Below are 22,850 nucleotides of genomic sequence, written 5' to 3'. Positions count from 1 at the left end.
AAATGTGGGTGATGTGTCTTTGTTTTTGTGGACAACATGGCTAAACGACAGCGTCACAAACTCTGGTGTTCAGCTAGCCTGGCTAACATGCTACCAGGCAGACAGAGGGCTTGTTGAGGTGGAGAAGACTCGCGGTGGGGTACTATTTGTTTACATCTGTGATGCATGTTGCCTGACGCTGTTGTGGTTTGCAAGCATTGCTCACCACTGTCAAAGAGGACATGAAGGTAGGAAGCTGGCGTGAGAGAAGAGGATGCACAAAACCGGGTTAGATGGAGGACACTGGTTCGCTGTGGCGACCCCTGCAGGGAAAAGCCTAAATGAAAAGAAGAAGCTCACCACTGGTGGAGTTTATGGTTATTAAATGCCAGCCATTCTACCTTCCGAGGGAAATTAGTGCCATAGTGCTAGTAGCAACACTCCTGTCCCTGTCCCCCCCCCAAAAATAAAAAAATAAATAAAATAAAATAAAAAATTGACAGTATTGTCGACAAGAGAAGATTGCTTGATGCGGCCGGCACGTGGCGCACTTGCACTTTCGTGTCGTTCGTATTTTTTTTGGGTGTGATTTCAGAAATCCTGTCTGAAGTGGGGCGTGTTTTAGTTTTATTCCACCAATCAGAGCGGGGGTCAAAGTTGAAAGATACTCTCCAATATGGCGGCAAGCAAACGAGTTTTGTATGTTGGTGAGTTGTTTCATGTCGGCGACATGGTTTTGTAAACAAACCTATTCAGACGACTTCACAATTGAAATCAACGCAACAAAAAGTGTAAACCCTATGTGCATATTACGGAAGCGGGTTACGCGATTCGATAAAATTGAATATTTCAGCTACTGGCATCAACCTGCGTTAAGTGTCGGGATCTTTTCGTTTTGTTTGAGATGGACATTTCTTAGGTCACTGACAAATTATTATTTTGAAATTAACCGAATTCAACAGGACACTGGCGTTAATTTAGTTTGGTAAATATTTTGCTGCGTCTTTGTTTTAGGTGGGTTAGCAGAGGAAGTGGACGAGAAAGTGTTGCAAGCTGCTTTTATTCCCTTTGGAGACATCACAGATATCCAAATACCACTAGACTATGAGACAGGTACAGTTAATAACCATTCAGTCGTGATTATGTCTGGTTCCAGTCAATAGTTTATTGCATACATGGTCACGAACACTTTGCTCTATTTTCAGAAAAGCACAGGGGATTTGCATTTGTTGAGTTTGAGCTGGCAGAGGTATGTCTGAAATTGCACTCGTCTACAAATTGTGCACTCTGAATACAGTCGTCTTAAAAACGTGAAAGTGCATTTTGATGTGTGATCTGAAGCATTTTACTATCCACAAAGACATTGTAACTTAATCTAGTTCACTTATATTTTAACAGATTATACATGCTTTGTAGTTCTTAGTTAACATTCATTATAATCATAATATAATGTGTGTGTCCCACCTGATTGTGTTATGCAGGATGCTGCTGCAGCTATTGATAACATGGTGAGCATTGCATTGTTGCAGACATTTACAGTAAGCGTTGTGTTGAAACATAGGTCACCATGTTACATTAATTAATATTTTGTTATCATACGTGTTTCAGAATGAATCTGAGCTTTTCGGTCGGACTGTGCGTGTCAATATTGCCAAGCCAATGAGAATCAAAGAAGGATCCTCTCGACCAGGCGAGTACATAATAATTGACAGGTTTATTTTCTTGAAATGAAGCTCTAGTCACTTAATTCTGATCTTCTCTTTTCTCTTTCTTTAGTGTGGTCGGATGACGACTGGCTAAAGAAGTTCTCGGGCAAGACTATCGAAGATGCTGAGGTGGAAGCGGCAGGGGAAGCAGTCAAAAGTGCTGCCCAAGAGGTTTAGTTCACACTTTACTGTGTGGAATTGCGCAACATCAGATTGGAAGCCTCTTATCATTTGTCTCTGCAGGCTGAACCCCCTGCTAAAAAGGGCAGAATTAATCCGCAGGTCTACATGGACATCAAGATCGGCAACAAACCTGCAGGAAGACTTCGCTTCCTCCTTCGGGCCGACATTGTTCCCATGACAGCGGGTCTGTATGTTGCTGGGCTTTCAGCGCAGTAGATAATATTCCTTCCGGGACACACTTTGTGTCCTCTCTAAGAAAAAGTAAAATAACAAACTCTTAAACGCTACAGACAGTTTTCAGGTTCATCAATGCACTGAAATATTGTGTCACATCTTTCATGCTTCAACTAATGTTTGTGTGACTGTAGATGTTTTTTTTTTATTCTGAAAATGAGTGCTGACATTAGAAACCGTCCAACCTTCGGTTCATGACCTTAGAAATAACATTGTTGCCTTGGATGTTGTGTTCCGTGAGCACATTCATGAATTGAAATGCTGTGTCATGGATGCAAATTGACATAGACTTAATTTGTTTTTCAGAAAATTTCCGTTGCTTATGCACTCATGAAAAAGGATTTGGCTACAAAGGCAGCAGCTTTCATCGCATCATTCCGCAGTTCATGTGTCAAGGAGGTGACTTCACCAATCATAATGGCACGGGTGGCAAGTCCATATATGGCCGGAAGTTCGATGATGAAAACTTTGTCCTCAAACACACTGCTCCAGGTGAGGGGATCCCCTTATAATGTGTTGGCTCATTATTATTATTATACAGTACACTTGAAGTGACATGATTTCTGTTCATTGGCACATTTGGCTTCACTTTGTCTCTGGTAAACACAGGGCAGCTATCTATGGCTAACTCTGGTACCAACACCAATGGCTCCCAGTTCTTCATCACCACTGACAAAACGGACTGGCTGGATGGCAAACATGTGGTGTTTGGAGAGCTGGTGGAGGGAATGGACGTGCTTCGTGAAATGGAGGTTAGGGCCAGATGACAACAGCTTGCATTTATTTCACTTTGTGATGCTGGACAGACACACAGGGATGGCAAAGCACATACTGGTACACATCCTGTTATACTGGCAGTGGGATGAAAAGCTTTCAGTAAATTTTAATCTTCAACACATTTAGATGAAACACAAAAATGTGATATAATGGGAAAATACGAAACACTAGTACAGTTGACATAGGTGTTTTATTTGTGCTGCCATGTTCTAAAACAGCAATCACAATTCCAAATACATTCTTGGTTGACTACAATTATTTTTGTTGTGCAGGCTCAAGGAACAAAGGACGGCAAGTCAAAGCAGAAAGTCATCATCTCAGACTGTGGAGAATGTGTGTAAAAGAAACCGAACTTTATGTGCTTGTTTGACTTTGTATGAGATAGGTGCCATCCTTTACACCTTGAGTCCACATCTTTTGCAATGTAAATATTTCAAACTGTTTTTTAATAAACAAACTGAAACAGTCAAACCCAGTTGTACATCTTCGTCTATCTGCGATCTTTGTCCGTCCGTCCATCCACCCATCCATCTCGTTCCAGCGTTAGGAAAAAAATACTGTGCACCAACTTTCCCCACTAAGTGGTGCCAATGCATTGCAATTGTCTACTCAAAAGCATCTACTAGCGATTTGGAATGCATGAGGTAAAATGACCGCATCTATTTGTGCGTTTTTATTTGTTGATTGAGAGCGGGGCCGGTCTATTTTTGATTTTATTTACTCCGAAATTCGACATTTATTCCACAACCAAGTGTGTGAAAGTTATTATAATGCTCTGAATAAATACTTAAATAAAATGTTGAGAGCGATCTTTGCTGGAAACCCCCCGAAACATATTGCCCCGGTCAACACACCGACCTCCATTTTGCGCACTGCTGCAATAGTGCAGACATAAGTGTAGTTAAGTATAAAAAGAGAAAAGCAGACGCATCTCGTCGCTCCGACTAACAGTGGTGGAATGGCTTTGCCACACCTGGGCAGGCAAGTTGCATTTTGCAAGGACATGGCAGAGGAACAGCTCCACCCTCCTCGTCGGTCCTGTGGACAACTGCTCAGATTGCCCCGTCGGCAAGCTTCATCCGATTTCCGCTCCTCCGCGCTGCCTGTAAGTAGCCTACTCAAATAAGATCTTAAAACCAGGTCGATTTGGGTTTTGTGGTACTTTCTGTCGTTTCTGTTAAACGCCTTCAGCAAGTGCGGAAGTTTGAAGGCAGGTAATTTGTTTAAGATTTGGCTTGCCTTCAAACGTACCGAACTAGTTCATAGAACGCATTCCAATGTATCGAACTGTTGATGAACGCAACTTTACTGATTTGCCATAGAAGTACATAGAAGTACACGAAAGTGTTTCCACTCGTGAACTATTCAACCAACGTTTCAATCAGCTCCCGATAATCCTGTTATTTTCGCCCATGTTAAACTTTGTTTCAATAATAAATAAATAACTGAAAATAAATGGTTGTTACAGAAGATCACAATTTTGCGGATCTTTTTCAACTGTACTCCCCTTATTGACATGGACACCCTGAAGTAGAAATGTACAGCAATAATATTAACAGACATGAACACAACATGTGAAAATGTGGCTTTCATAATCGTACCCCACTAACAGATGACCTGGGACCTGCGTTCGCTCATCCTATGATTTTCCACTTAGGATCAACAGGAAGAAAGAAGCAACGAAAGTGATTCACCATGAACTGGGGCTTCCTCCAGGGCCTCCTGAGCGGGGTGAACAAGTACTCCACTGCTTTTGGGCGAGTGTGGCTGTCCATCGTGTTTGTCTTCAGGGTGCTCGTGTTTGTGGTGGCGGCCGAAAAGGTTTGGGGTGATGAGCAGAAGGATTTCAAATGCAACACCGCTCAGCCAGGTTGTCACAATGTCTGCTATGACCACTTCTTCCCCGTGTCCCACGTGAGGCTGTGGGCCCTGCAGCTCATCTTCGTCACCTGCCCCTCGTTCCTGGTGGTGATGCATGTGGCCTACCGGGAGGACCGCGAGCGCAAGAACCGCCTTAAGTACGGCGAACACTGCCAGCGCCTCTACCAGAATACGGGCAAGAAGCGCGGCGGCCTGTGGTGGACCTATGTCATGACTCTGGTCTTTAAAGTCGGCGTGGACACCACCTTTGTCTACCTCCTTTACCACATCTACGAGGGCTACGACTTCCCCTCGCTCATCAAGTGCGAACAGAAGCCGTGTCCCAACAAGGTGGACTGCTTCATCGCCCGGCCCACTGAGAAACGGATCTTCACAATCTTCATGGTGGTCACCAGCCTGGCCTGCATCCTTCTCTCTGTTTTGGAGATTGTCTACTTGGTGGGCAAACGCTGCCGAGAGCTCTTCTGCGGTGTCCATCATCACCCTCACCACATTATGACCACCAGTGGAAGTAACTTGATGGAATCAAACGCTCTCAAGATGCCCAAAAAGAACACACCGATCACACCTGCTCCAGCGTATAGCGTGGCCATATCTTGAAATTTTGTTTGATGTGTATATTTTCCAGGTAAAGACTTGACAAGGCAGGCACTTTTTAAATGATGTGAGACCATTTTGAGAGACAAAGCTAGAGAGTAACTTTTGTTTGAAAAGGGCTTTTGGACCAGTATATGAGTCATTCTGTGACTTGGAGAGTGTGGTCTCCCACAGACACACACACACACACACACACACACACACACACACACACACACACACACACACACACACACACACACACACACACACACACACACACACACACACACACACACACACACACACACACACACACACACACCCGCACACACACACACACACACACATGGTTCCTGTGTCAGATTTTCCTCTTTGAGCAGTGCCAAACCTCCAAATGTTTTCGCTCAAAGTATACAGTCTTTTCAAATCGCATATATATTGCATAAACAAAACTATGCTCTCATCTCAATCCAGTTAATTACACACTGGGCAGACCCTTTTAGACCCTGTGAAATGACATTTTTCTCAATTAATATGTTATGTTCTTCAAACATCGTGGGAGCTAATGAAAAACACATGTTTTTAGGAGAAGTTGAAAGCTCTGAAACGGGGATGACATTTTCTAGATCGGCTCAGGGGAAAATGAACAGTCAGCTAACATTCAGGTGAATGGGCAGAACAGTGGATGAATAGTTGTGACGTTTGGGATTTGAATCTCATTTTTCCTGTTTTTTTTTTCTCGTGCGTCTTAGTCAGCTTCTTCCCAAATTCCCAAAACACGTTTGACACTAATGGCCATTGTTGTGAATGTGAGCATAAATGCTTGTTTACGTCTATTATGTTTATGCTACGTGTGTAACCAGCGTCTCTCCCAGTCTGCTGGGGAAGAGTCTTCGAATGTTTTGAAGTCCTGTTTCTATGCCATTTTTGTTGTACTCAACTTTGCAAAGCTGATTTAGTGTACTCGTGTAAAGAGTTGAGACTTAATCAAATGCTGTTTGCACACAAGTAAGGCACTCAGTTTTGATGACTCAAAATCGCTTCCTCGCGATCACTGAATTGAATGTTCAGTAAAACCACGACAGTAACCACCATCACATCGAGCCTATGTGCCAAAGCATAGTTCTTGCTGTATCTCAGCATTTCCCCAAAAGTGGAATCTGTAACATTTGAATTCCACTTTTTACTTCCAGTATGATCACGTCCTCATACTTTTGTCTTCAATGCGTGTGTTTATATCAGCGTGTGTCCATTTGCTTCCATTGTTTTACACTGTGCATGTAATTTATCACCACTGGAGTATGAAAGATTCAAGTTGGTTGTTTTTACACTGTTAAGATGTTCTGGATGTACGTTTGCATTAAACTGACTTGTTTTCCACTTCTTCTTGTGCTTTGTTTAATTCTTTTATGTTTTATTTTTGTTGGCCATGTTGCAACACTTTCATTATTTAGCTTCATTGGTACTGTGAGAAGGGGGGGGGGTGGGGCTTGTGCTCTTTGGTTTGAGTCATCCCTGATGACGCGCAGGCCCACCCAGTAAAGGAATTCTTCGCCCGTGCTGTCCGTCAGTAGATCTTTGTGATTTGCCCTGTGAAGTTTGTCTAGGCTAAGTGCAAAAGTAAATCTTACAGCATCAAAAATGCTCACATTTGACTCCCTATGCGGATTTGAACATGGAGCACTATGGAGATCTTGTGTTTGCTCGATACTTGATGTGTGTCCTCTTCATGTCAAAATACTGTACAAGCTGACTCCAGTACTTATTTACCCCTCCCCAAGAAATAGCTATGTGGCTCTCGAATGTGTTAATAATCAAGGGAATTTTAAGACTATTTGTCTTCTGATGCTCATCTTGTCTTTTCCATTCTGTCATTATTTCCTGTCTCCTCAGCCCAGTGTTGTGACGTTGTTGTGTGGGTTGCTCTTGTCGAAACACGCAGGATGATGTTGAGTTAATCAATGCATTCCTCCAGGTGTGTCCCAACAAACTGACTGGACCAGTTCTTCAATTGTAGCCAAAAAAACAAGTGTTTCACCCTTCCCACACTTTCGAGCTTATGTATTCATTTTTTAAAACTCACGTGAGTGTATTCTATTCACATCAGGTGCGCACAAATATCACAAGTGATTTTAGAAATCTGGTGATCTTCTGTGACTTTTAGCTCTCAGCTGTTAGACCACTGAGAAATTGCTGTTTGATATTTCAAAATTCCTCATTTCACTGACAGCACCCACATTGTTTACTTTCCCTGAAACTTTTCAACCCATTGAACAAACCCATATACAAAGCCTCAATGTTTTATATGAGTACAGGAAGTGTGTGCCGTATTTTCTCGGAGGTGGGAGAGGGATGTCAAAAAATATTTTCGTTGTTGCTGTGCTCATTAAGGCTTCCTGGTGACATTGTGCCAGTTTCCGTATTGAAACATTGTGAGTTAGCAGATGGAAAGGACTCCCTCATCCTTGAATTTATGGCCTTGGTTGTAAGTGCTTGTCTCTGAAACAATCCTTGCTGGCAAGGGTCAAGTATTTATTTATTTTATTCTATTTTTTTGATGACATTAATACTGGAATATTATAATAAACCTCTCAGATTAAAACAAACACCAGTCTACACGTGTTGACCTGCTTGCTAAATTAATTAATGACATGGGTAGCTCACAATCGACACAGGCAAGACAACACTTGCTTGATTTTGTTTGTTTATCCCTCCCTTCACAGTTCAAAAATATTTGGACAATGGAAGCGCTATGAATTTTTTTCCTTTCGAGACTTACAAGTTGAACTTGAAAGGTTTCACAAAAATTAGGCACCACGTCAGAGAGGTTCCAGTCAATGACTGTTTCAATCGAAAATAGCCAACTTCCTCTGAAATTTCATTTGTGTCCTTGAGGATTGTTGAAACTTGTGCTGTGGGAAAATGCTTAATTTTCCATTAGGTTATACAGAATGAATTTTGGGGCGTCGTGTTGGGGACTTAGAAATGAAATGCTGTACATTATTACGTCTGTGTAAGCTCTCAGTCGTACAGGAGTGGTCCATCGATGAGAAGGTTTCTTCAGCCGTCATCTGTACAAAAGTGAAGGTTTCGGACGTTTCGCCTCCTATCCAAGAGGCTTCGTCAGCGAACTAAAGTCTGACTGGTCGTATCGGCCCCATTTATATATCCCTAATGTCCAGACCTGGTGGCGCCGGACACAGCTATGATAGGTCCCTACTCTCAGGTTGGGGGGGGGCGCGGGACCCCCCCCCTGTGGCCCCACTGATTGTTCCTACATTCCTGACTAACGATTGGCCTATTACACCCACTCCCCCCAGTATCACCTCATCAGCATAACGACCCTCATCAGCATTGCGAAAGTTGCCTAACCTGTTTTGCCTGAGCAGGCTATTGTATGAACGATCCAAATTGAACCTCACACCACCAGACCGGTTTAATGAAGGATTTTGTTGTTTTATAAGAATCGCCTCTTTCACCCCCCTTTCAAACCATCTATGTTCTTTCGCTAAGATTTTAACCTCATTGTCGTCAAATGAGTGGTTGCTAGCTTTTAGGTGCAAATGTACTGCCGATTGAGGCCCACTAGTATTATCCCTGCGATGTTGATAAAGTCTTTTTTTTTGAGAATTTGTTGAGTCTCCCCAATGTACTGCTCTTTACAATTTTCATTCTTACAATGTATGGAATAAACTACATTACTTTGTTTTTCATTTGGTAGCCTATCTTTTGGATGCACTAATTTTTGCCTTAACGTGTTTATCGGTTTGAAATAAGTAGGAATTTTATGTTGCCAAAGGACTCTTTGTAATTTTTCAGAAACTCCTGCAATGTACGGTACTGCTACTCCTCTCCTTTTAGAATCTTGAGAATTATTGGTTTCGTTCGCTATTCTTTCTTTCTGACATTTGTTGAATGACCACTGAGGGTACCCACAGTTAGTGAGTGCTCTCCTGATATGTTTTGACTCCTTTTCTCTACCTTCAGTGCTAGTTGGTATTAGTTTAGCCCTATGCTGGAGGGTTCTGATAACTCCTAGTTTATGTTGTAAAGGGTGGTTAGAGTCAAAAAGTAAGTATTGGTCAGTGTGCGTAGCCTTCCTAAAGACTTCTGTTTTTAGCGCTCTGTCCTCTTTTATAATTACTTTACAATCCAAGAAGGCTAGTTGGTTCTCTTGAATGTCCTCACGAGTAAATTTAATGTTGAAGTCTACAGAGTTGAGATGATCTGTGAAGGATTGAATTTCTTGTTTCTTAATTATGACAAAAGTATCGTCCACATATCTAAACCAGTGTCTAGGTTTTGTCCCTGGGAAGGATGTGAGGGCCTGTTTCTCCATCTCTTCCATGTAAAGATTAGCCACTATGGGTGAAACTGGTGAGCCCATAGCACAACCATGGATTTGTTTATAAAATTTTTCCCGAAATTGAAAATACGTAGTATTAAGGCAGATTTCTAATAATTGGCAGATGTGATCCGGTTTCAGTTTGGTTCTTTCATGCAGAGAAACATCCGCCAGCAGCCTCGTCCTCACCACTGAGACTGCTGCTGGGGTTGGGACAGATGTAAAGAGAGAAGTCACATCGTATGATGCCAAAGTTTCCTCAGGTTCCAATATGAGGTCTTTGATCCTCTCTACAAACCCTGTGGTGTTCTCTACGTGGTATTCTGTGTTACCAACCAACGGAGCTAAAATAGTTTTTAAATATTTGGCTACATTGTATGTAGAGGAGTCAATGCTACAAACAATGGGTCGGAGGGGGAACCCTTCTTTATGTATTTTTGGCAGGCCATAGATACATGGCGTGGCCTCTCCCGGGTATAATCTAAAATACATCTGTTTATCTATATGTTTTCCTTTCTCTAGCTTTTGGAGACAGTCAATCATTTCTTTCTTGTATCTATTGGAAGGGTCCCTTTTTAGTTGCTCATACGTGTTAGAATCACTGATTAACCTATTTATTTTGTCTTCATAATCCAATGTGTTGAGCAGCACTGTGCATCTGCCCTTGTCTGCTGGCAAAATAGTAATATTTTTGTCTTTTTGTAGAGTAGTTAACGCCTTTCTCTCTTCTAATGTTATGTTGGACGGAGGAAGTTTGGCACTACTGAGAAGAGCTGATATTTTAATGCGTAGATCATCTGCCTCTGCATACGAAAGTTTGTTATTTTTAATAGCCAATTCAGTAGCTGTGATATAATCTATTGTAGGTATAGTTTTAGGAGTCACTGAGAAATTTAAACCTTTGGTAAGTACCGCCTTTTCTGTCTCTGAGAGATCTCTGTCTGACAAATTTTTGATCCAATTCTCCCTTGCAAACTGTTCATACCTAATTTTACGCGTGTTTACCAGTAGCTGAGATTGTTTCAGTAAAAGTAATTTTTGAAATTTACCCTTTTGTCTCTCTTTGGTTTTGCTGTGGTGCCTCATATAACCGGATTTAGTAAATTCACACACTTCCTGATAGATTTTGTGGGTAAGATTAGTTTGTAATCGCTGATAATAAGTTTCTATTTCTGACTGTTTGTTTTTTATCTCTATGTTAAGTCTCCTAATTCGCAAATTTAGAATTTTCCTAGTATAATTTTGTTGCATTTTATCGGCTAAGTATCCGGGTTCCAGGGGTGCTTGCTTCAAGCATTTAGGAATTAACCGGCTCTGTCTACATCTAAGATTGAATCTGAGGTGGTTCTTTAAATCAGCTAATTTAAAGGTGGCCTTTTCTAAGTTACGTACCAGCAGAAGGATGTCTCTCCCAAAGTTGGCAGCAATACGTCTGTGTAAGCTCTCAGTCGTACAGGAGTGGTCCATCGATGAGAAGGTTTCTTCAGCCGTCATCTGTACAAAAGTGAAGGTTTCGGACGTTTCGCCTCCTATCCAAGAGGCTTCGTCAGCGAACTAAAGTCTGACTGGTCGTATCGGCCCCATTTATATATCCCTAATGTCCAGACCTGGTGGCGCCGGACACAGCTATGATAGGTCCCTACTCTCAGGTTGGGGGGGGGTCCCGCGCACTCCTGTACGACTGAGAGCTTACACAGACGTATTGCTGCCAACTTTGGGAGAGACATCCTTCTGCTGGTACGTAACTTAGAAAAGGCCACCTTTAAATTAGCTGATTTAAAGAACCACCTCAGATTCAATCTTAGATGTAGACAGAGCCGGTTAATTCCTAAATGCTTGAAGCAAGCACCCCTGGAACCCGGATACTTAGCCGATAAAATGCAACAAAATTATACTAGGAAAATTCTAAATTTGCGAATTAGGAGACTTAACATAGAGATAAAAAACAAACAGTCAGAAATAGAAACTTATTATCAGCGATTACAAACTAATCTTACCCACAAAATCTATCAGGAAGTGTGTGAATTTACTAAATCCGGTTATATGAGGCACCACAGCAAAACCAAAGAGAGACAAAAGGGTAAATTTCAAAAATTACTTTTACTGAAACAATCTCAGCTACTGGTAAACACGCGTAAAATTAGGTATGAACAGTTTGCAAGGGAGAATTGGATCAAAAATTTGTCAGACAGAGATCTCTCAGAGACAGAAAAGGCGGTACTTACCAAAGGTTTAAATTTCTCAGTGACTCCTAAAACTATACCTACAATAGATTATATCACAGCTACTGAATCGGCTATTAAAAATAACAAACTTTCGTATGCAGAGGCAGATGATCTACGCATTAAAATATCAGCTCTTCTCAGTAGTGCCAAACTTCCTCCGTCCAACATAACATTAGAAGAGAGAAAGGCGTTAACTACTCTACAAAAAGACAAAAATATTACTATTTTGCCAGCAGACAAGGGCAGATGCACAGTGCTGCTCAACACATTGGATTATGAAGACAAAATAAATAGGTTAATCAGTGATTCTAACACGTATGAGCAACTAAAAAGGGACCCTTCCAATAGATACAAGAAAGAAATGATTGACTGTCTCCAAAAGCTAGAGAAAGGAAAACATATAGATAAACAGATGTATTTTAGATTATACCCGGGAGAGGCCACGCCATGTATCTATGGCCTGCCAAAAATACATAAAGAAGGGTTCCCCCTCCGACCCATTGTTTGTAGCATTGACTCCTCTACATACAATGTAGCCAAATATTTAAAAACTATTTTAGCTCCGTTGGTTGGTAACACAGAATACCACGTAGAGAACACCACAGGGTTTGTAGAGAGGATCAAAGACCTCATATTGGAACCTGAGGAAACTTTGGCATCATACGATGTGACTTCTCTCTTTACATCTGTCCCAACCCCAGCAGCAGTCTCAGTGGTGAGGACGAGGCTGCTGGCGGATGTTTCTCTGCATGAAAGAACCAAACTGAAACCGGATCACATCTGCCAATTATTAGAAATCTGCCTTAATACTACGTATTTTCAATTTCGGGAAAAATTTTATAAACAAATCCATGGTTGTGCTATGGGCTCACCAGTTTCACCCATAGTGGCTAATCTTTACATGGAAGAGATGGAGAAACAGGCCCTCACATCCTTCCCAGGGACAAAACCTAGACACTGGTTTAGATATGTGGACGATACTTTTGTCATAATTAAGAAACAAGAAATTCAATCCTTCACAGATCATCTCAACTCTGTAGACTTCAACATTAAATTTACTCGTGAGGACATTCAAGAGAACCAACTAGCCTTCTTGGATTGTAAAGTAATTATAAAAGAGGACAGAGCGCTAAAAACAGAAGTCTTTAGGAAGGCTACGCACACTGACCAATACTTACTTTTTGACTCTAACCACCCTTTACAACATAAACTAGGAGTTATCAGAACCCTCCAGCATAGGGCTAAACTAATACCAACTAGCACTGAAGGTAGAGAAAAGGAGTCAAAACATATCAGGAGAGCACTCACTAACTGTGGGTACCCTCAGTGGTCATTCAACAAATGTCAGAAAGAAAGAATAGCGAACGAAACCAATAATTCTCAAGATTCTAAAAGGAGAGGAGTAGCAGTACCGTACATTGCAGGAGTTTCTGAAAAATTACAAAGAGTCCTTTGGCAACATAAAATTCCTACTTATTTCAAACCGATAAACACGTTAAGGCAAAAATTAGTGCATCCAAAAGATAGGCTACCAAATGAAAAACAAAGTAATGTAGTTTATTCCATACATTGTAAGAATGAAAATTGTAAAGAGCAGTACATTGGGGAGACTCAACAAATTCTCAAAAAAAGACTTTATCAACATCGCAGGGATAATACTAGTGGGCCTCAATCGGCAGTACATTTGCACCTAAAAGCTAGCAACCACTCATTTGACGACAATGAGGTTAAAATCTTAGCGAAAGAACATAGATGGTTTGAAAGGGGGGTGAAAGAGGCGATTCTTATAAAACAACAAAATCCTTCATTAAACCGGTCTGGTGGTGTGAGGTTCAATTTGGATCGTTCATACAATAGCCTGCTCAGGCAAAACAGGTTAGGCAACTTTCGCAATGCTGATGAGGGTCGTTATGCTGATGAGGTGATACCGGGGGGAGTGGGTGTAATAGGCCAATCGTTAGTCAGGAATGTAGGAACAATCAGTGGGGCCACAGGGGGGGGGTCCCGCGCCCCCCCCCCAACCTGAGAGTAGGGACCTATCATAGCTGTGTCCGGCGCCACCAGGTCTGGACATTAGGGATATATAAATGGGGCCGATACGACCAGTCAGACTTTAGTTCGCTGACGAAGCCTCTTGGATAGGAGGCGAAACGTCCGAAACCTTCACTTTTGTACAGATGACGGCTGAAGAAACCTTCTCATCGATGTACATTATTACCTAAATCCATCCACCCAGCTATGCGACCCAACCCCCCATCCATTCATCCAACCACCCCATCCATCAATCCATCTATCCATTCATCCAACCACCCCATCCATCCATCCAACCACCCCATCTATCCATCCATCCAACCCAACCCAAAACCCATTCGTGCATCCATCCAACCCAACCCATATTCATGCATCCACCCACCCACCCCAACCACCCAGCCATCCATCCTTGACCACCCCATCTATCCATCCAACCCAACCCATCCATCGCCTCATCAATCCAACCCATACCCATCCATCCAACCCAAAACCCAACTAATGCATCCATCCACCCAACCACCCAGCCCTCCATCTATCACCCTACCCAGCCAGTCTCCCATCCTTCCTTCCATCCATCCATCCATCCATCCATCCATCCATCCATCCATCCACTTAGCCTGACAAGAGTGGTGGGGTGTGTCGAAGTTTATCCCAACTGTCTTTGGGCAGCAGGTTGGGTATAACCTGATGGGTACACATACATGAGCAACCATTCATGTTTACACTCACACCTTAAAGCACAACCGACGTCTCCGGACAAGTTGTGTCGAGAATTTGTAAAATCGCTTCAAATGACTTCTACTGAGCACATTTTACAAAGATTCCACCGCATATAGCTATATTTTATGTTTTGAGACTCGCGCTGAATATTCCGGAAGTCTTGTTTTTGAGGTGGGGACAAGTCCTCACCCTATGTCACTGAAGGAACGCCCCTCACAGAGAAAGGACATACCTTGCATCCCCTCAATGCATTTTGCGGTACTTTGTTTGGTGTGAAAACTTCGTGTTGATGGCGAAATTAGAAGGAAAGCACCTAAATAACGCGATGGTGAATCGTTGTGTGTTGCGCCAATACTTCTACAGTGTATTTGATGTTCGCCTACAAAATGTCCCAGGAGACAATTTCCACTGAGCTTTGTTGCCCCCATCTGCCTTTTTTGGGTACTGTGAGTACTAAAGAGTTTGTCACTACATTTCTCTCCAGATGAATCAAAATGACCGGAATAAATTCTTTAATCGATTGCAAACATGTATGCTTTCCTCTTCAGAACTATTTAAATCATATACATAACTAGATGAGTAAAAAGAAAGCATATTTTCCGAATCTGAAGCCATTGTTTTGATTCTCGAGCAAGGCAAGACGTGTTGGCGTTACACCAGGAACAAGGGGGCGGGACCTTCTGAAACTGGCCACTTCCGGGTTCAATTTGAAGTATTTTTTGGACACTTTAAGTCATTTTTATTGGTGTTTTGCATTTAACTAAAATATCATACTTCATGTTTTGGGTATTTTAGATGCTATGAAACAAAAAAGTGATGTCGGTTGTCCTTTAAATTTCCATGAACCCACCAAGCATATTTTTGCAACGTGAGAGGAAACCTGAGTACCCAGCCCACCCCCAAATAATAAAACATACGTGCATGGGGAAAACATGTAAACTCCACAAAGACCGGAGCCAGAATCAAACCCTGCACCTCTGCACTGTGTGGTCAATGTGCTAACAACTGGACTACCCGGGCGCCTTAAGTATACATATATGAGTACAATTCAGTGTGTTTGACACCCTGAAATAGTAATAAACAATACTTTTTTTAAGACGGCCCTAATAATGGCTTTGGTTCACATACCACTGTACTCGGGTGAAATTATCCTACCTCCTAAATGAGCATGTTTTGGGAGAACCCCAAAACAAAAATTAGCCACAAAAATGAATCATGAAAGAGCACAGGCATTTTCAAGACTTAAGATTCTTTAAAAAAACAACAACAAAAAACAGGGTCAAACAAATAAATAACACCTACACATGGAGAAATTTTGATGCTCACTTGACAGCAGTGGTACTTAACCTGGTTCAATTGGAATTAGTCAGCTCTCTTTATGCTGTTCACACTGACCAAGACCACACCTAACAATTGCGAGGCTTCAAACAGTAAATATCTTCCAAGGAAATAAATCACTGCACTTAGTGTGTCAGTGTATCGTCCAGTGACGTGCAGTCAGCGGAGGCAGGTGAGGCAGTGCCTCATCTGTCATCATGGAAACCTGTCATGGAAATATCAAATGAAAAAATAAATTAAATTGTTATATGTATTTAGTGATTTGTAATTTAAAGTTCTTGGCCATTTAACTTCACCGTTTTTGGATTTTTTTCAAAATCGCTGAATTTTCACATTTACCGTTCAAATACTAAGTAGAGACGAGCGGTGAGGCAGCAGCCGGCTGATCCTCAACATGGATTGCGCAATCACTATGCTTACTGTGCTGGCTTGCTCTGCAGTGAGACCGCATTGCTGTCCTTCTGCATATCGCTATTAAAGCGTTCAAACACGTTTAGTATATGAACTAAATTTCTACAGTTTAGCTGGTGTATATAATGTAGAGTCATTGTACATTATAAACACTGTACTCCAGTGTTTATTTTGTTTTATTTTTATCAAAACGCTGTGCGTAGGTGAGGCACACAGTTCTCCCGCCTCATGACAGGCAGGGGGCGCTTGTGATTCCAGAGATACTTCTTACTCCACGTCTGCAGAATAATAGAATTAGAGACAGAAAGCTACAGTAAACAGTTAGCAAGTAAAGTGCAACCCTGCAGTCATTTTTTCGTGTTGCTTGGCCTCACTTTCAGAATGGAGGATTACATATCTAAATTGAAAGAATTTTCTAAACTGGACTTTCAATCGAAGCAGGAGGTAATAATTAAAGGAAGACCAACACCGGAGCTAAAAGGTTTGCTTCAGACAACGGGACACAATAATCGCTCTTTTCAGGCGGACTGGTAGGAGAACCGGGAGATTTTAAAATATCTCATCAATGCCACCTGATTCCTTGCCAAACAACAGCTGGCATTTCATGCAAATGATGAAAGTAAAGGCTCTGCTAATCGTGGCAACTATGTTGAACTATTACATGCTTTCGCTGAGAAAGATGACAGGCTCGCGAGACATTTGGAGACATCCACTGTATTTTCTGGCCTGTCAAACAGAATACAGAACGATTTAATTGAAGCAGTTGGTGATGTCATTAGAATTGACATTAAAATTAAAGATGAGATTGTCATTCTCAGCACTGAAAAGACTGAAACATACAGTCGCAACAGGACTGGTCAAGGACGACTTTTTTCACGGGCAGTGATCTCCATTGAGACAGAGAGACTTTTAAAACTGAAGAAAGATAAGGAAGGCTTCTACAAAGATGTTATGGATGCCTTTCTTCAGAAGGATTTCATTTACAAGTAAAGGTAACACGATAATAACATTTTTTTAAATTATTTTTTTCGATGCTGCAGTTTGTATATATAAAGAATGCTGACATGACATTTTAAACAAAACACGTTAACTGTTGCCAATCAAATGGTGAATAAGCTACTCTGTAGAGTTCATATGTTTGTAAATCTGACTACGATGACGTCAGTGCCTCACCAGCCATGAACCTCACCGCACGTCACTGGTATCGTCGGTTGCAACAAGGAGACTGGAGACTGGAAGTCACAGAAAGGTTTGGAAACATGTGTCCAACACATTTTGTAAATTTTGCCTACTCATGAATCAACAGTTGAATACGTGCGTTCAAAATCCAATTAGGTTCACTTGCTTAGTAATTCTTGCATTCATGATCATCCTTAAACCCAGAAGAAAAAAATTTTGTGAGTGGTGTACTTGTCAAAGTATTGTGCGAATATCATATCGTGACTAAGGTATTGCGTGACGCCAACCCACCAGTGAATGATGACGCGCAGTCAGACTCGAGGGAGAAACACAATAGCAACCCGCCTTTCGTGCGTGATCTTCTCCGTTCAGGTGAAAAAAAAATTATTCAGTGGAGGGTGTGTCTGTCTCCTTGAGTGCATGAAGCATGTGGAAACAAGTCAGGACAAAAGAAGTGTTTGGTTCCTGGTTGCACAGCGAGCAAATAACGCGCGGTTACAGAAAAAAAAATACAATAAGATAAAGAACCAGCAACAATCTTTAAAATATTAAAAGGCGCGAGTGGAAAAGATGCTGAGGGGCAACGCCGCTATTAAACATCACGTAATATTCTTTGTTTGAGGTTTGCTGTGTTATGTTAACAGTAGTGTGAATGTGACGCGCGAGGCAGGCGGGAAGGGAGGAACAGCTGGGTTCGCTCCAGTCCGTCTTCTTTTTGGACTTTCGAAACCACACCCACAAACGCATTTCCCAAGCCTGCGCTCTTCTACCTGTGCGCACCGACAGTCTGCGTTTCACGGCGAAAATCGAGCCTCAAAATAATCGACAAATGTGTTGGCCACACGTTTGATCGACCGTCTTCTTCGCCACAAATGGACTCAAGCGTATTTTGGTAAGACGAGAACTCGCTTTTATCCTCCCCTGATGCGTTTAGGTCCACTTTGTAAATGTGCCTTTTTCTGACCAAATGGAAACATTCTCGAAACAACAATTCACGGTGTCGTCGCTTTACACGCTTTTATCCTTGTTAGAGTGGTCATGCGACTTGTTGTTAAATAAAATCGAAAACATGAAATCGAGAAAGGGTGTAATTAAGCGCCATTTTTTATGGAATTTAATGTTTTGGCAAAATGATAACGTTACCATTTTTTATTCAGACTTCTATACTATATATATATATATATATATATATATATATATATATATATATATATATATATATATATATATATATATATATATATATATATATATATATATATATATATATATATATATATATATATATATATATATATCAGTGACGTGCGGTGAGGTTCATGGCTGGTGAGGCACTGACGTCATCACAGTCAGATTTACAAACATGAACTCTACAGAGTAGTTTATTCACCATTTGATTGGCAACCGTTAGTGTTTTGTTTAAAATGTCATGTCAGCATTCTTTATATCAACTGTAGCATAGAAAAAAAATAATAAAAAAAGTTGTTATCGTGTTACCTTTACTTATAAATGAAGTCCATGCGCCGCTCCTTCTGAAGAAAGGCATCTATACCTTCTTTGTAGAAGCCTTCCTTATCTTTCTTCAGTTGTAAAATTGTCTCTATTTCTTTCAATTTAGATATGTAATCTCCATTCTGAAAATAAGGCCAAGCAACACGAAAAACATACGAACTGTTTACTGTAGCTTGCTCTCACTAATTCTATTATTCTGCAGCCAAGGAGGCGCAAGAATATCTGTAATCACCAGCGCCCCCTGTCTTGAGGCAAGAGAACTGTGTGCCTCACCAATGCACAGAGTTTTGATAAAAATAAAATAAACACTGTAGTGCAGTGTTTATAATGTACAGTGACTGTGCATTATATACACCAGCTAAAGTGGAGACATTTAGTTCATATACTCAAAGTTTTTGAGCACTTTAATAACGATATGCAGAGGGACAGCAATGCAGTCTCACTGCAGAGCAAGCCAGCACAGTTAGTCATTGCGCAATCCATGGTGAGGCTCAGCCGGCTGCTGCCTCACTGCTCGTCTCTACTTAGTATTTGAACGGTAAATGTGAAAATTCAGCGATTTTGAAAAAAAATCCAAAAATGGTGAAGTTAAATGGAAAAGAACTTTGCAATACAGTACAAATCACTAAATAAATATAACTGTTTAATTTATTCTTTCATTTAATATTTCCATGATGACAGGTGAGGCACGGCCTCACCAGCCTCCCCTGACTGCACGTCACTGTTATATATATATATATATATATATATATATATATATATATATATATATATATATATATATATATATGTGTATATTTATATATATATATATATTTGTGTATATATTTGTGTTGTTTTTTGATTTTTAATACACAACAATAAAATCTTCAACTTAAACCACTATATATATATATATATATATATATATATATATATATATATTCCTCCCACACTCCAAAAAACATGCATGGCAGGCAGATTGACCACTCCAAATTGTCCCTATAGGTGTGAGTGTGAGAGTGACTGTTGTATGTCTTTGTGTGCCCTGCGATTGTCTGCCAACCAATTCAGGGTGTCCCCCGCCTCGTGCCCGAAGACAGCTGAGATAGGCTCCAGCAATGAGGAATAAGCGGTACGGAAAATGAGATGAGATGATATATATATATATATATATATATATATATATATATATATATATATATAGTGGTTTAAGTTGACAATTTTATTGTTGAAGATTTTATTGTTGTGTATTAAAAATCAAAAACAACACAAAGACTTATATTCTTCGTTAAATCTTGCTTTGCCAGGGAAGAGTACATCATATGTCATTTATTTATCATTTTTATATTATTTATTCACGGGTTATTAAGAAATGAATGTAAAAAAACTGTGATTAACCGTCGCTAAAATTCAACCACTGAAAATGTCACAATGATTGCCCCAATTTTTCAAATTTTAACATGGACTTACATACTTATACCTACTTCAACCTCTGAAATTATCTTAACAATCTGCCCAATATTTGACAATTATTAAGGATTAATATTTCCTTCATAAAATTGACCAAAAATTAGAACTATTGGGGCAATTGTCATATTTGCGGGGTTGCAGTTTGCGGGCATGATAGATTTTACCTGAAGTGCTTTAGGGTGTATATTAGGGATGCATTATGTGACTGAGTTCATTTGTATGTTCATAGCCATGATGAGTTTAATTGTTCTAAAATGTCCTGTCCTTGCCGTTTAAGACAGAAACCTGTAAAGAATAAGAACTCCACCAAAGACACATCTGACCAACTGCTCAAGTCATGGACTGGAAGACATTCCAAGCCCTCCTCAGTGGGGTGAACAAATATTCCACAGCCTTTGGGCGCATCTGGCTCTCCGTGGTGTTTGTCTTCAGAGTGATGGTGTATGTGGTAGCAGCCGAACGTGTGTGGGGCGATGAGCAAAAGGACTTTGACTGCAACACCAAGCAGCCAGGATGCTCCAACGTCTGCTATGATCACTTCTTCCCCATTTCGCATATCCGCCTGTGGGCGTTGCAGCTGATTTTCATCACTTGCCCATCCTTCATGGTGGTCATGCACGTGGCGTACCGTGATGACCGCGAACGCAAGCACAAAGCCAAATATGGCGAGAACACCAAGCTGTACAACAACACAGGCAAGAAGCATGGCGGCCTGTGGTGGACCTACTTGATCAGCCTCTTCGTCAAGACGGCCATTGAGATCGCCTTCCTCTACACCCTCCACCACGTCTACGACAGCTTCTACCTGCCTAGGCTGGTCAAGTGTGAGGTATCGCCTTGCCCCAACATAGTGGATTGCTACATCGGTCATCCCACCGAGAAGAAAGTGTTCACCTACTTCATGGTGGGCGCTTCTGCCCTCTGCATCGTCCTCAACATCTGTGAGATCATTTACCTGATCTCCAAAAGAATCGTGCGAATTGCCAACAAGATCAAACGGCGCAAAAATAAACTCCCTGTGCCCCAGGACAGCTACATGGATGACTTATTTAACAACTGCGTCGAGCCTCCGTCCAAGGTGGACCTGAAGGATAAGCCTCCATCCTTCAACTCTGCAAACAAGCCTGAATACAGATTGTCCACATTGAAGCTTGAGGACAAGATTCGGGCCTCTGCTCCAAATTTGTCTACTCCTTGCTGAGAGAGAAACAAAAAGAGACTGAAAACTATTGGTTGGGCTTGGGCTATGACTCACTTGCAGGCTTAAAAACACATTTAGAGCTATGGCCAAACCATAGTATGTGTCAGCCCCTGTAACTTGAGCCATAGAGCACTGGACTATGCTGTGGGCCCCCACGTCCACAACTTTCGACTTTTTCTGAACATGTGAACTTGGTTTCCATGTCAACCTCCACATACATGTACGTGTCATCCATGCCAAATTGATTTCTCTTTGATATGCGGGATTCGTTTGGAATACATTAAACGTTTTAGGCCTTTTCGAAGTCAGTCCATCACACATAATTCCCTCCACTTACTGGAAGTGGACAGTGGTGAGACACCTGAAGTGGTTGGAACGTGCAATGCCATTAATTCCTCTATACATTTCATCCAGCTTTTCAATGCAATTCTGATGTGCTGGTAACGCCTGCAAGCAGAGCTCAAGTCACTGGAGAGTGGTAATGATTCTGGAATGTGGGCACACCGCTATGGCTGACAACGCTAACTGAAAGTAAGTTAACTGGCTCAAAACTCGTTTTTCACATTTTTTGGGGGGGACAGGGGCCAGGGTGGATGTCTGGAATCATGAGGGTGATAACAGGCGCATTCATGTCTTTCTTACAGTCCCACATTTTTCATTTGTTTGAGCTTTTTATTCAACAACCTCACGGACAACTGTTGATTTCAATCAGCTGAAAGGACTGCTGCTGTTCGTGATGTGTTGGCTAATGCTACAATGCCCCAAGAATGTATGATATGTAATTTCAACAAGTTGTTTATTTTTATACATAATAAATTTATTGAACATATGACTTTAGTCTTCCTAATGCTCTTCCTAATGCTGTGTGCGTGTGTGTGCGTGCGTGTGTGTGTGTGTGTGTGTGTGTGTGTGTGTGTGTGTGTGTGTGTGTGTGTGTGTGTGCATGACTTGGTTGTGTTCAAATGACCAACTGCCTCAGTGCAATCCTTGCAATCAGATCATATGGTGTAAACTAAATCATCTGGATCGATGAATGGAGTAGAAGTCAAGGACTTCCCTTACTTTCATGTGCAAGCACCGATGTTTGTTACCCTTCT

The 22,850-nt window shown here is 41.3% G+C and overlaps 3 protein-coding genes across 4 annotated transcripts; all 3 read left to right on the top strand.

Moving 5' to 3' along the window:
* Window positions 1-629: 629 nt before the first annotated feature.
* ppie (peptidylprolyl isomerase E (cyclophilin E)) lies at window positions 630-3,350 on the top strand. The gene is made up of 10 exons (XM_089004176.1): window positions 630-686; window positions 994-1,092; window positions 1,185-1,228; window positions 1,461-1,487; window positions 1,588-1,669; window positions 1,756-1,856; window positions 1,929-2,052; window positions 2,409-2,594; window positions 2,712-2,854; window positions 3,152-3,350. The coding sequence occupies exons 1-10, from the start codon at window positions 656-658 to the stop codon at window positions 3,218-3,220; spliced, it is 906 nt and encodes a 301-aa protein (XP_088860302.1). The 5' UTR covers window positions 630-655; the 3' UTR covers window positions 3,221-3,350.
* A 1,151-nt stretch (window positions 3,351-4,501) lies between these two features.
* Window positions 4,502-6,719, top strand: gjb10 (gap junction protein beta 10). The gene has a single exon (XM_089004178.1). It carries the CDS (start codon window positions 4,575-4,577, stop codon window positions 5,358-5,360), a length of 786 nt encoding a protein of 261 aa, XP_088860304.1. The 5' UTR covers window positions 4,502-4,574; the 3' UTR covers window positions 5,361-6,719.
* Window positions 6,720-18,160: 11,441 nt separating this feature from the next.
* Window positions 18,161-22,582, top strand: gjb3 (gap junction protein beta 3). 2 transcript variants are annotated; one of them, XM_089003689.1, is made up of 2 exons: window positions 18,161-18,480; window positions 20,834-22,582. In XM_089003689.1, exon 2 carries the CDS (start codon window positions 20,890-20,892, stop codon window positions 21,751-21,753), a length of 864 nt encoding a protein of 287 aa, XP_088859815.1. In that variant the 5' UTR covers window positions 18,161-18,480; window positions 20,834-20,889; the 3' UTR covers window positions 21,754-22,582. The 2 variants fall into 2 exon arrangements, with proteins under 2 accessions (XP_088859815.1, XP_088859814.1); XM_089003688.1 differs by having other exon boundaries at window positions 18,163-18,480; window positions 20,830-22,582.
* Window positions 22,583-22,850: the final 268 nt, after the last annotated feature.

This window comes from Hippocampus bargibanti, linkage group LG09, assembly GCF_051943395.1.
Source record: "Hippocampus bargibanti isolate YZ-2025 linkage group LG09, ASM5194339v1, whole genome shotgun sequence".
In the NCBI taxonomy this organism is placed as follows: Eukaryota; Metazoa; Chordata; class Actinopteri; order Syngnathiformes; family Syngnathidae; genus Hippocampus; species Hippocampus bargibanti.
This window is presented reverse-complemented; position numbering and strand designations above follow the sequence as displayed.

Coding starts and splice junctions, on each gene's coding strand:
- ppie (XM_089004176.1), top strand. CDS start 656: ATGGCGGCAAGCAAACGAGTTTTGTATGTTG. Junction 1,229..1,460: donor TTGAGTTTGAGCTGGCAGAG/GTATGTCTGAAA, acceptor TGTGTTATGCAG/GATGCTGCTGCAGCTATTGA. Junction 1,488..1,587: donor CTGCAGCTATTGATAACATG/GTGAGCATTGCA, acceptor TACGTGTTTCAG/AATGAATCTGAGCTTTTCGG.
- gjb10 (XM_089004178.1), top strand. CDS start 4,575: ATGAACTGGGGCTTCCTCCAGGGCCTCCTGAGCGGGGTGAACAAGTAC.
- gjb3 (XM_089003689.1), top strand. CDS start 20,890: ATGGACTGGAAGACATTCCAAGCCCTCCTCAGTGGGGTGAACAAATAT.